This window comes from Syngnathus leptorhynchus, chromosome 2 (genome assembly GCF_054491065.1).
Source record: "Syngnathus leptorhynchus isolate UIUO chromosome 2, UIUO_Slep, whole genome shotgun sequence".
In the NCBI taxonomy this organism is placed as follows: Eukaryota; Metazoa; Chordata; class Actinopteri; order Syngnathiformes; family Syngnathidae; genus Syngnathus; species Syngnathus leptorhynchus.
The window spans coordinates 14331296-14343805 of record NC_141196.1 but is presented as its reverse complement, the minus strand read 5'-3'; the positions used below and the strand labels follow the sequence as shown (position 1 = coordinate 14343805).

Here is a 12510-nt window from a genome sequence, read left to right as displayed (position 1 = left end):
GGTCAGAGAACGTGCGTCGCATGTGTAGCGTCGACGCTAGTTTGTGTGTGGTGAGAATACAAGCGCTGGGATTTGTCTACGCAACACTCTCATATCTGTGACGTATTAAGGAACGTTTTTACGAAATAAAATGATTTTTCTCCAAGAGGCAAATTTGAATAGACCTGTCACTTTCACAAAATATACAATGTAAGCTTTTTAATCTCCATTTTCATGTATATGGAGAGCTCTTCTAATTTATGTGGGCATGCTGATGAAACTGCATTAAAAAGTGCGTTCGTGTGTGTTAAGCAAATTTAGACAAATGTAACATTTGATGTTATTTTTCCTCTATACTTATCTATTGTTCCTCAATCCTCTTCTGTTATACCTAAAAAAAAAATCTTCTGTTATACCTGCAATCCCTCAAGTTTGTTAGTGTTATTGTTTGACAGATGTAAATGAGCTGGAAAAAATAGGCATGCACTTGGATGCTAGTTTGAATATTCATGGGAACTTTATTTACAGTCAAAGTTTGTCTTTCTTTTTGTACTGTGCATCGAATTTTAACAGAAACTACCTTAGTGCAATGACTGAGTGCAATGACTTTGACTGCTTGTGATTTAGGGCTATACAAATAAACTTGACTTAAACTCATGTCACGTTTTCATTTTAATACTTCCGTTTCTTATATGATAACAGATTACACTTTAACACAAAAGTTACTGAGATCAGATTGAATAACAGATTTTACCTGTTTCTAAAAGTAGTATCACTTGCATTGGAAGTACAGTTGTCAATATTATTATAAGGAGAAGTAAAACAATTTTTAAAAAATATGCTCTAGATGGTAAAACTTCTCGTTTTTCCAATTAATATTACATTGGTTGAAGATGAATTAAGCAGCAAAATTCTGCTATTTTTATCCATTTCAGGGCCATTTTGGCACCTGCCTTTGTCTGAAATTGACATAACTGCTCAGGGCTCAGCTAACAACCAATTAAGGCTCTGGATTTTTTGTTTGGTCATGCGAATTTTGCAAGCTGACCCGTGCTTGGTTGTTATCTGAGCCCTGAGAAACTGATGTCATTTTTGTGGCAAAATGGCCACACCCTAAAATTTGTGGATTTTCCAGCTTAATTCCATCCAACCAGAATGCTGTGTGTTTATATATGAGACTGCATTGAACACACTGCAAAGACAAACATTTCCTCTTTAAATATTATTGTTGTATTGCAATATCATGTTTTTTTGTTTGCTCTTTTTCCCTGATGTCATTCTGCTTCTTCTACAACAGTTCCATCACATATTTGAGGTTTGTTTGGATTATTTTTGATGAGCCACTCAGCAAGCCAAACCTATTGAAAGAGTAATTGGGGAGACACATAAACAATTCTATTCAATAGTGAGTGACAAATACATGTGCCGTAATTCACTTACACAAGGGTTGAGTGGTTTGTGCTTGCAGAGCTCAGTGAGTCCTTGTAGCAAAGTTAGGTTCACATAACGACTCAGGTATTCTTCGGTTTCCTCTCTTGTGGGAACAGTTAGAGCTACAAAAAAGTATATTTCAGAGACTCATTTTGCATTGAATGCAACCAACAACACGCGGTTGCGGGTATGTTTCTTACTGTTTGGGAACATGAATTTGATCTCTCGCTCCGCCACATGGAATGACTCGCTGCCATGAAGAGCGTTTTCCAGCTCAGACGTAGCATACTTTGCTCGAAGGCTGGAGGAACAACACGGAAACCTTTAAAAAAAATCTCAATAACCGGTAGAATTAAAATAGAAAAAATAACAAGGACATTTTTTTTTTTTTTTTAAATGATTGGCTGATGAAAGTTGCCTGACAGTTGAAAGGTCAAGGCCCTCCTATACGGAGTTTCGTGTTCTCGCCATGCTTGAGTGGGTTATATGCTGTCTTTGCTGAAAATGGCATCTCAGTCACACATGGCTCAGGTATTGACCAATCAAGACTCACCTTGCAAATGTCACATGACCAATCTTAGAAAACAGTTGAGCCGTGATTGGTTGGCTGTTACCTGAGCCCTGAGCAACTCTCGGCCTCAGTTCCAACAGGTGCAATGGCTGTCAATTCTCTTTTTGAACAATGTAGAAAATGGAGTAGGTAGGGTTATGTTGTAAAATGTGTTATGATCTGATGAAAGCACTGTTAAACCTTTTGGCCACTCAACTGCATCATATCGTATATTTGGGGGGAAATAGTGATATCTATGAGTCAATTACTTAATAATAAAGAAATGGATTGATTGTGTCATGTTGATGGGTCACACTACTGTGAGGTGTTGTGATCCAGTCAAAAGATTGACACAAGTCTTCCAGGCTGAATTATGTTCAATAGAAACACCGCCATGAGAAAAAGAAGTAATATCCATCCAATTAAGAGTTTTCTCATAACTGAAATACCTTCTACTGGATAATGTCAGTTGTGTGTATGTTGAAAAAAAAAAAAGCCAACTTAAAAAGTGGGACACACCATTCTGGATGACTTTCTGTGAACTTGGCTGGTCCAATGATGTCCTTCCAGTGGGCTATTGCGTTGTCTCGAGCCAGAGTCAAAGCAATGATTGGACCAGAACTCATGTATGCTGTGAGTTTGGGAAAGGCTAGTTTTCCGTGATGTTCCGTGTAGAAGTCACTGCACTGTTCTGGACTCAACTGAAGTTTCCTCTTCTGTCAAGTATGAATGATTGGACACTTCAATGAGATGTTAACAGGAAGTTCAATACAACTACTTTTGATTGGTCATTCAGCAACTGTTACAATTACCACAACTGACAATGAGCGATTTCAGACGCCCCCTTCTGGTGAGAGAAAAACATTGATGTCACCATGATTTTTGACTTGAGACAAACCTGTAAAATAGTAAAGCCCGATGTCAAAATGATGTCTTCAATCTCCACACTTTTATGAATCGCATTTGGCTTAATAATGGCCAAAGTTCTTTCCACGTAAATACGGGGGAATTCAGTTTCCTCCTGCTTTCCTGTTTGGTCCTCCATCCTATCCTTGTTTGTTTTCCTTGTCCTCAAATTTGTTTTGGCATTCTGATAGCAGGATGAGCGTCTTGCAAGATTCGCGATTGAGGCGAACGGCACTTTATGACGTCACACAATCGTTACGCTTTTACCCGCACTGGTAACTAGTGATGTGCATTCCAGTCCTTTTAAGTGGACTGAATCTTTAGAATCGGTTCACTCAAAAAATTCGTTAAAAAATCGTTCACCGAATCGTTCGCTACACTTTATTTATTTATTTATTTATTTATTTATTTATTTATTTATTTATTTTTCCATCCATCCATCCATCCATCCATCCATCCATCCATCCATCCATCCATCCATCCATCCATTTTCTGTACCGCTTTGTCCCCACGGGGGTATTTTTACCTCGTGTAGTGTACCTATTGAAGTGTCCATGAGGTGTACCTAAAAGTTCCAAACCTAAAAATAACAAGAGTTGAACCTGAAAGGAAGATTATGTGAATCTGAAAATATATAACATGCAACTGAAAAAAAAGACCTTGAAAAATAAATGGAAGTAAAACCTCAAAATAAATAATTTATTCAAAGGGGGAGAGCATGCAAACTCCACACAGGGAGGACCAGAGGTGGAATCGAAACCCGCACCCTCCTAACTGTGAGGCGGATTTGCTAACCAGTGGGCCACTGTGCCGCCTCTTCAAAAAGTAGTTTGACTTATTTTCTTTATAACAGTCCAAAATGTTAAACTGTGACTTGAAACCTTGTCTGTGCAGTTAGTAAAGATGTGGTAAATAGCTTGACATGGAGCAAATACATTCACCTTACAAAACATGAAATCCCATTGTGAACGGTTCAACGTTGATTTTCCGCAGTATGACCCTTTTTTTTTTTTGTCAGTCATTTTGCTTCTTTTCTAAGGCTCCATCACATATTTGAGGCCCGTTTGGATTGTTTTTGATGAGCCAGTCAGCGAGCCAAACCTAGTTAAGGACACAATGTCATAATAGTCATTGGTCAAAATGAACCCATCTTGAGTGTTAAAACAATGAAATACTTACAAATGGGTTGAGCGGTTTGTGTTTGCAGAATTCAGTGAGTCCGTGGCGCAATGTTTCATTCACATATCGACTCAGGTATTCTTCAGTTTCTTTTCTTGTGGGAAAGGGCTCAATCAAAGCTGGGAATTTTGAAGACAATGATAGATTGTGCATGTGTTAAAACAAACAATGCATGCGTGTGTAATCATCTTACTGTTTGAGAACATGAATCTGATCTCTCTGGACGCAGCGTAAAATGACTCGCTGCCGTGGAGCGCGTTCTGCAGATCAGACGTGCCATATCTTCCTCTAAGGCTACAGGAAAAAAAAAAATCAAAGTACACATTCACAGGAAGATCAACACTCACTAGAACTGTATTAGATACCGGGGGACTGAATTACACTGAATCTGAAAGAAATGTTTGCTCCAATATTTCAGAATCTGAATTGAAACTGAGAGAACTGAGACTGAGGGCTCACAGAAAAGGTCTCAATTCTTTCAGTTGAGTTCATGAAATAAGGGAGCAAAAACAAATGTTGCATTGTTTGGCAAGAAAAAGAAAAGTAATGTTAAGTCATATGTTATGCAGCTTACCATTCCATGTGACTTTCTGTGATCCTAGCAGGTCCAATGATTGATTTCCAGTGGGCTATGGCATTGTCTCGGGCAAGAGTCAAGGCAATGATTGGACCGGAACTCATGTAGGCAGTCAAGCTGGGAAAGTTGAGTTTTCCATAATGTTCTGCATAGAAGTCACTGCATTGTTCTGGAGTCATCTGCAGTTTCCTCCTCTGTTGGATGTGAGTTGTTAAACACATTTTGCATTGTGACAAGGAATTTTCTGAACCTAATCTTAGTTTAAAATCCTTCTAAATCCTAACTTTGAAATCCTAACCCTACTTTGAAACTCTAAACCTAGTTTGATACCCTCGTTTGAAATCCTAAACCCAATTTGAAATCCTACTTTGTAACCTTGACCCTAGTTTGAAACCTAATTTTGAACCCTACTTCAAAACCCTAACCCCAATTTGAAACCCTCTTTCAAAACCCTAACCTTAATTTGAAACCCTACCAAACCCTATTTATTAAGTATAACTGGTATTATACATAGAACAATCAACTACCATATCTTAGCAACTGGATTTATTTTCCCCCTCTATTTTCAGCGTTATTTCTGAAGATTTTAAACAGGCACTGCACGGACACCTTACCCAGGCTGCAAACCTCACCCTCTGGTCAAAATACAACCAAAGATGTAACGATTTCCACAAATATTTTCAGTATAGGTGAATTCAGCTATTCCTGAGTACATGTCGCCAGACTAGCCAAGTAGAAAAAAGGTACAAACATCGACTGAAAATCAGAAAATGGTTCCTTTTGTCTTTCACGCTGAGAAAACACCTAACTTTTTCCAGCGTGGAAAGACGCGCTGGTTGAAGGCGTAGTCAATGAGAATCAGAAAAGATGCTCAAAACGCTTACGGCACATTTATAGTCTTTACATGAGGAGTCGTTAGCACGACTTGAATATCCGACGTTAGGAAGAAAATTCGAAGAGAAGTACAAATTGCCACATATTTGGTGAAACGTGAACGCATCCGCAGTTGATCCTGTTTGACCGAATCTTTTTTTTTTCTTTTTTTGACGCCAATGAAACCGCGCGGGATACCCATCCCAAATGCATTAAAGATCAATAAAGTATCTGTCCCTGTCCAAACCCACCTGCAAAATAGAGAATCCATTTCTCAGAATGATGTCCTCAATTTCCTCACTCTTATGAAACGCATCTGGCTTAATGAGCGCCAAAGTTCTTTCCACATGAATACGAGGAAACGACGCCGTGTCCATGATAGACGAAATAACGAATGTGCGTGTGTGTGTGCCCGGTCTGAGCTATGTTGCTAGGAAACGATAAACATACTACTGCAGGTCCGCAGGACAAACGGACACAAACAGGCATAACATTTTCTGCAATTTCACGGTCCACCGGATTGGATTGTCATACTGTACTTTACATAAATGACCTGTCTGGTTAGTAGTTTAGTGTTAACTTCTTCCAAATGGCTAAGAGGACAACACAAACAGCTCGTGGGCACAAGGTATACCAAATGGCAAAATCATCTTTTTTTTTTTACCAGTCTCACTCCAGTAGACAGATTGACAAGATTAGACTTCACAGTACACAATAGCAGAAAAAAGAATATCCATCAAAACTTCAAATGTAGATAATGGAACAGACAATGTTTGAAACGTCCAAATTATACAGATGCATAGAACATAGTGCAACAAGTTTGGTATATTTGCACAAAACACTGTACCAAATAATCAGATGTGGTCCTGTATATTCATTTCAGGATGACACATTTTGAACAGAGCATGAAACTCAGATTCTTTCAAACAGTCTTTTATTCAAAGATACTTTAAGGAAAAGTTCTTATCGGGTTCCAATAGTAACCTGCCACACTCTGATCAGGTTGTCAGTGTAGCCAGCAAACAGGGTCTGAACAACAAACAAAAGGAGTCATGTTAACATGAAGCTAAAATTAGGTCATATTGAAACAAAATCTTCCATTTGGCCCCTCATATTTGCAGGACTGTCATCAGTTGATATCAGAGTTTAAAGTGAATTGAATAATCACTGGGGGGGAGACAATCACTTTCAGCGCTGTACTATAAATCGAGCACATACCTGTCCATCAGCAGACCAGGCCAGGGAGGTGCACTGTGGGGGTTCGGCCTTGCTGTTTGTGCTGATCACCTCCTGTCTCAGCTCATCCACAATAATCTTGCCCTCCAGATCCTGCAGAAATGGGGAAAAACTGTGTCAGGAAACGGGGCAATAAGTGATGAGGAGAAAAGCCTCATCTTGTTGACTCAGAAACAGCCTCTGTTATCATCATATAATACAGCTGGCATAGAAGTCACATCATTGTCACACACTGTGGAACTTTACAGCTTCTGGAGTATGGCAAAAGAGTAGTCTTACCCAGATCTTGATACTGGGACCGGTGGCGGCGCACAGCCAGTAACGGTTGGGGCTGAAGCACAGGGCGTTGATGGTGGCACCACTGTCGAGAGTGTAGAGGTGCTTGCCCTCGTTCAGGTCCCACAGCATGGCCTGACCATCCTGAAGAGGACAAAATGAACATGCTCTAATTGCATTGTACTTGGACAATAATAATTTCAAGTGGACCTAATGCTCAGAAAAGGCTACTTTATAATTGCTGCAAAACAGATGAGTTCAAACTTCAACAAGCTGGACCTTGAGTTTACCTTTCCACCAGATGCACAAAGGGAGCCATCAGGAGAGACTGTCACCGTGTTCAGGTAACCAGTGTGGCCGATGTGGTTGGTCTTGAGCTTGCAGTTGGCAAGGTTCCACACCTTGGTGCAAAAAAACAAAAATAATCTTTTTTTTTTTTTTTTACTGAAATAAAGATGACACACAATTTATATGATGCTGCACAGAATCATGCCCTCATACTAAAAGTGTTTCATCAGTGTGTGAAACTAAGATAATACATGCATTTTTAAATAATCACTGGGCAATGGCATGTTAGAAATGTGCATTATTTCACAAATGTGCATTTTAGATGGAACAGCATACCTTGACCATCTTGTCCCAGCCACAAGACACAATTATGGGGTTGCTGCTGTTGGGGGAGAAGCGCACGCAAGACACCCACTCAGAGTGACCTTCATCCTGAAAGGGAACGCAAGAGAAATCCTTCATTTGCTCAAATATCACCGTATCAGCTATTCGCGGAGACTGTTGATCATAAAACAGATATTCAAGGCAAATTTGACGACATACATCTCAAGTTTAGCAGCCTACCTGGATGGTGTACTTGCAGACACCAAGCGTGTTCCACAGCTTGATGGTCTTGTCCCGAGAGCCAGACACAATCTGGCGGTTATCGGCAGAGAAGGCCACGCTCAGGACATCCTTGGTGTGTCCAACAAACTGGCGGGTGGTGTTGCCGCTGTGAAGATGTCGCACAAAGCACTTCAATGTTATTAAACGGAGGGGAAAATAAACCCCAAACCTCAAATTCAGCACCCCGATAACTTTTAGATTTATAGAAAAATGCAAATCCAAACCTTTGCAAATCCATGATATCTGAGGTTAAGCATCTATTTGTTTCTACAAATCTTAAATCCTTAAAGTTGTGTATAGTTGAGGCCATCATCTTTTTCATACAATCCTCTAAAATTAAATTAACCTCTGATGTATACTGACGTGGTAAGGTCCCACAAACGGAGGGTGGAATCCCAGGCTCCAGACAGGGCGAACTGTCCATCGGAGGAGATGACAACGTCGCTGACAAAGTGCGAGTGGCCCTTCAGGGAGCGCTGGGGGATGCCATAGTTGGTCTCATCACGGGTCAGTTTCCACATGATGATGGACTTGTCTGTGAGGAAGGCAGACAAGAGGTCTTTAGGGCAAATAGACTTTTCCTCAGGAAGGTGACTGGAATAACCTTATCCAGAAATACTAACGTAAAAAAAAACCCCATTTGCAATTAGTACGAGTCTCTCAACTATCATTGATAGCTTCGGGATTTTAACATGAGAAGTTCGGACTTGGCCAACCTACAGTCAGTCAGGTGCCACTGAAGCGTTAGCAATAGCGGCTAACAAATAATTTACTCGGGTCTGTCCAGTTTTGTCAGGCTGAATAACTCGGAATTGCCTCACAATTAATGACTGTATATATTATACATGCACACTGCGTGGCATTGTGGTTTATATGACGCCACGACGGGAAAATCGCTCGCCGAATCACGCTAGCGCAGCCATGTTGGCGAAACCGGCGGTGGAACCTCACCTCGGGAAGCCGACAGAATCATGTCGGGATATTGAGGCGTAGTGGCGATTTGGGTGACCCATCCGCTGTGCCCCTTAAGGGTCCCCCTCACTGTCATCTGCTCGGTCATTTTGGCGTCGATTGATGAAGCCTTCTACGAGGATGGATTCGGATTTTCAGAGGCCCAAGTTAACTGTAGGTCCTCATTGCATCTGGGCACAGAGCAAAAGGAAGTTGAGACCCGGATGCAAAAAACTATGAGGGGTGAGAAGCCAGCAAAGGTTTCTGGGAAATGGTGACGCAATACGTTTACGGATCAATTCGGCAGCGGCGGTAAACAGGGAAAATAGGGAACATTTTTATTGAAACTCTTTTCTAAATGATATTGACTGGGGAAAAAGTATATATGGACGATGGGGATTTTTTTTACCCTGAAGATCAAAGTAAAAGAGGTGTCATACCAAATTTCTCATAAAAGTTATCCCGTGAACCATTACATTACAAAGTTTAAAAGGGACATTATTGTGAATATATATTTTTTTCTGAGAAAGCCACCTTTATTTATTTATTTATTTATTTATTTATTTATTTATTTATTTATTTAAAACAAAAGATGGAATACAAGAACCAAACTGAAAATAACGGTTGCTATGTAGTACATGTACACAGGAAATAAACGAGTAAATGCAAAAGTTATTTCGCATTACATTTGTTATAACTTTCGATCTAGATGATAGATGGATAGAAAATTCAAAATAGTAATTCTCAAAGTGTTATATGGTAAACTAGCGCTCTCTGGTGGTATGCAATAGAATTGCCCAAGTAAAGTTTTTTTTGCATGTAATCCTTTGGAAGGAAAATGTACGTATGTTTTTTTGTGTGTGCGTGTCGCGCATAATATTTGGAGTATTTAGGTACATGTTTCATTTTTTCTTAAATGCAGTGGTGATGCATAAACTGCACAAAGAGCCTTTCAAAAAATAAGAATTAAATAAACAAATAACTAAAACCTTTGTCTTAACATACTTCTGAATGGTGTTGAGTTAGAGAAAATGTCATTAAAAACGATCTGTTGACAACTAAAATACAGTAAGAAAACTGTTCTGCTCACAACGAATTCCTGCAGTGACAAAAGACAAAATTTTGATTCATGAACAAGGCCCAAATACAAAACAAAATGATCTTTTTCACACCAGCTTTATTTGATATTTAAAAACAGAGTTGATGTTAACAGTTCAGGAAAATGCCAATGTTAATTTTTGTATGATGAAATTTTGTAGACCAAACTATTATCTTACCAGTGATTGAGTCTCAGACTTAACGTTTTAATCAGTAACAAAAGGGCAAGTGTGAATATGAAGAGTTTATCCCGGGCCCGACATTAGTTCAAGATAATTTGGAAATTTGAGATCAACATTGACCTTTGATGTCCATGCCCTTTGCACATTTGTGCGAGATTATTTAAAAGAAAACATTTAAGTGTCTTAACACACTCATGCAACAAACAAAAAATAGAGTAATGGATGCAGCCGCAAGGTAAAGCTGGAGCAAAAAAAAAAAAGGCTTCATGTTAAATCAATTGAAATGTATATGATGTAAAGGTAAAGGAAAGCATAAACCCATCGTTTATTTCAGTCAAGTTAAATTGACCCAGGTTCAACATATTTAGACAATAATTACAAAAATAGCTTCATTCATTTACAACCAAGTACGCAACCAAACATTCTCACAAAGTCAAGCAAATACTGTGTGATATTATTGGCTACAACACCAAAGAACAGACATTGTGCTAGTTACTCCGTTAAGTCTTAAAATGAATAGAACCTGCAAAACAAATCCTAGTCCTATGTTAATTGTCAGATAATCACACAGCTTCCAGTCAAATGGCAACACTTTATGCCTTACGGTGACTGTAAACTGCTTTGCATTTCTGATCATGTTTAATATGTATATAATAGCTTACAGGAAGCTTTTCGTGTATAGAAAGTCTTTCAAATACAAGCGGAACCACATACGTAAATGTTTATGTACAAGTAAACTGACTTCAACAAATAAATCCTTCTGTTATGATTTTTGTTGTTGTTGCGTCAGTATAGAAATTTGGCACATGTATAAAGCTTGTATCACTTGCTTTTGTGACATTTTAGAGCCTCAATATTGATAATGAGAGAAAAAAAAACACGTCAGTAAGAGGAAGTAGGTCATCTATACATTTTTTGAGCAAATTGTAGTCCAAGCTTTACAAATAAAATAAAACTAGAACTTGAACATTCTGTTTGCCATTTACTGTGGTGTACAAGGAAACATTTCAACGTCATAGCATTTTTTTTTGGCATCATAACTAACTAAAAGAAACACATTTCAATTGTCAATCATGAGAACTAAAATATTCTTTTACTGATGTTCTACAATATCTAATGTACTTTTTTTTTTTTTTACAAAAATGTAGTTCTGTTATCATCACTGTTTTGTAAACCTGTAGCAAAAATAATTCTATTTATCCTGTATCTCTATATAACTATGCCACATTTTAGGAACTTTGCAAAATAAGTCTAAATGTGTGGCCAAGACAAAAACACCCCTACAAAAGCCCTTTATCTACTTGGACTAAAAACTATTCAAAAGGCAGCATTACTGGCATTGAAAGCCAGTGTATGATTAGTGAATAAAACTTAATTCCTAATATAAACGTTGGTACACATTTGACCAAAATGAAATAATTTAGTTCGTCAGTCATCAATTTCTAATGACTAATTTTTTTTTTTAAAAAAGGAAATAAAAACATACAAGTCAGCAGCAAGAGAGAACAAAAATGTCTTCATCTGGGCTAAAATCACCATGATCAGTCAAACTAAATTACACACGGTGGGGTTTTAAGCTTGTTAAAACTCAACCAGCAAAACAATGAAGCTAATTAGCCCCATTGAACGATGCTTTACTATGAATACTGTAGCGGCTCCTTCAACTCCGTCAATAAACATGGCATGCATGGGAATGCAAAATGTAACATCAAACAGATTTCCATTGCCAAACATGGAGAGGAAACATTTGAAAATCTCTAAGAGTGCTTGAAAATCTATTATTTCTATAATTTCATCCACAACATTGGTTAAGATGATGCAGTTAATTACAGAAGATTTTAGAAGATCCTAGCCAAACGACTCAAATCATAACATGCGCTGAATCCTTCCCTATGTGCCAGTGACGCCACACTACATCATCAGCAAGAGATTTCAGGGGACAGCCGAAGTGGATTTGTCGACCCCTTCAGGAGAGTTTCCAGATTGGAGGATTTTAAGTTTTCAGTAAGACACAGAGGGTGTGCAGGGCGGGGGTCTGCTCCATAAAGGCCAATCTGCCTCCGTGCCCTCGGCCCTTTTAAGTGTCCTTTTCCCCAGCAGTCACTCCCGCTCGCCTTCAAGGCTGAATAAGACGCTTGCGTTTAAGCTTCAGCCTGGCCATCTCCTCCTTTCGGAAAACAGAGAGGACGAGAAGAGTGACGCACTCCTTCATCGGCCACTGCGGGGATCTATTCAAGCATCCATCAAGCCGAGCAAGTCAGACTTGGTTAGTAAAGTAGTTAGACTTCAGCACATTGTGCCTGGTCTACCCTTCAAAGAAACCCACATCCAGTTCAGCTTTCTTTCTTTCAAAGCATGGTTGCTTACTGCCGAGTTGT

The 12510-nt window shown here is 39.0% G+C and overlaps 4 protein-coding genes across 4 annotated transcripts in view; all 4 read right to left on the bottom strand.

The window, feature by feature from the left end:
• Nucleotides 1-478: 478 nt before the first annotated feature.
• On the bottom strand, nt 479-3086 carry LOC147060909 (nucleoside diphosphate kinase 5-like). The gene is made up of 5 exons (XM_085906236.1): nt 2859-3086; nt 2480-2676; nt 1611-1711; nt 1420-1532; nt 479-1337 (listed from the first exon to the last, which is right to left on the bottom strand). Exons 1-5 carry the CDS (start codon nt 3003-3005, stop codon nt 1254-1256), a joined length of 642 nt encoding a protein of 213 aa, XP_085762362.1. The 5' UTR covers nt 3006-3086; the 3' UTR covers nt 479-1253.
• Nucleotides 3087-3348: 262 nt separating this feature from the next.
• On the bottom strand, nt 3349-6252 carry LOC147060908 (nucleoside diphosphate kinase 5-like). Its single transcript, XM_085905530.1, has 5 exons — nt 5747-6252; nt 4620-4816; nt 4239-4339; nt 4046-4164; nt 3349-3967 (listed from the first exon to the last, which is right to left on the bottom strand). Exons 1-5 carry the CDS (start codon nt 5870-5872, stop codon nt 3881-3883), a joined length of 630 nt encoding a protein of 209 aa, XP_085761656.1. The 5' UTR covers nt 5873-6252; the 3' UTR covers nt 3349-3880.
• A 160-nt stretch (nt 6253-6412) lies between these two features.
• Nucleotides 6413-9072, bottom strand: rack1 (receptor for activated C kinase 1). The gene is made up of 8 exons (XM_085905529.1): nt 8853-9072; nt 8265-8436; nt 7860-8007; nt 7632-7727; nt 7298-7408; nt 7011-7151; nt 6714-6824; nt 6413-6524 (listed from the first exon to the last, which is right to left on the bottom strand). Exons 1-8 carry the CDS (start codon nt 8959-8961, stop codon nt 6459-6461), a joined length of 954 nt encoding a protein of 317 aa, XP_085761655.1. The 5' UTR covers nt 8962-9072; the 3' UTR covers nt 6413-6458.
• A 967-nt stretch (nt 9073-10039) lies between these two features.
• The window catches only part of col23a1b (collagen type XXIII alpha 1 chain b), a 93438-nt gene continuing 90967 nt past the window's right edge, over nt 10040-12510 (bottom strand). Inside the window, exon 31 of the mRNA XM_085906373.1 lies at nt 10040-12299. Within this exon, the coding sequence (XP_085762499.1) occupies nt 12249-12299 (51 nt within the window). The 3' untranslated portion in view covers nt 10040-12248. The remainder of the gene's footprint in view (nt 12300-12510) is intronic.

What these genes read in the sequence shown, in the direction of transcription:
- LOC147060909 (XM_085906236.1), bottom strand. Translation starts at nt 3,005, where the DNA reads ATGGAGGACCAAACAGGAAAGCAGGAGGAAACTGAATTCCCCCGTATT. An exon ending in CGGGCTTTACTATTTTACAG is followed by an intron (nt 2,677 to 2,858) that starts GTTTGTCTCAAG and finishes CATACTTGACAG; the next exon opens with AAGAGGAAACTTCAGTTGAG. An exon ending in ACAGAAAGTCATCCAGAATG is followed by an intron (nt 1,712 to 2,479) that starts GTGTGTCCCACT and finishes TTGTTCCTCCAG; the next exon opens with CCTTCGAGCAAAGTATGCTA.
- LOC147060908 (XM_085905530.1), bottom strand. Translation starts at nt 5,872, where the DNA reads ATGGACACGGCGTCGTTTCCTCGTATTCATGTGGAAAGAACTTTGGCG. An exon ending in ACAGAAAGTCACATGGAATG is followed by an intron (nt 4,340 to 4,619) that starts GTAAGCTGCATA and finishes TTTTTCCTGTAG; the next exon opens with CCTTAGAGGAAGATATGGCA. An exon ending in ACAAACCGCTCAACCCATTT is followed by an intron (nt 3,968 to 4,045) that starts GTAAGTATTTCA and finishes GTCCTTAACTAG; the next exon opens with GTTTGGCTCGCTGACTGGCT.
- rack1 (XM_085905529.1), bottom strand. Translation starts at nt 8,961, where the DNA reads ATGACCGAGCAGATGACAGTGAGGGGGACCCTTAAGGGGCACAGCGGA. An exon ending in GATTCTGTCGGCTTCCCGAG is followed by an intron (nt 8,437 to 8,852) that starts GTGAGGTTCCAC and finishes CCTTCCTCACAG; the next exon opens with ACAAGTCCATCATCATGTGG. An exon ending in GCTGGGACAAGATGGTCAAG is followed by an intron (nt 7,409 to 7,631) that starts GTATGCTGTTCC and finishes TTTTGCACCAAG; the next exon opens with GTGTGGAACCTTGCCAACTG.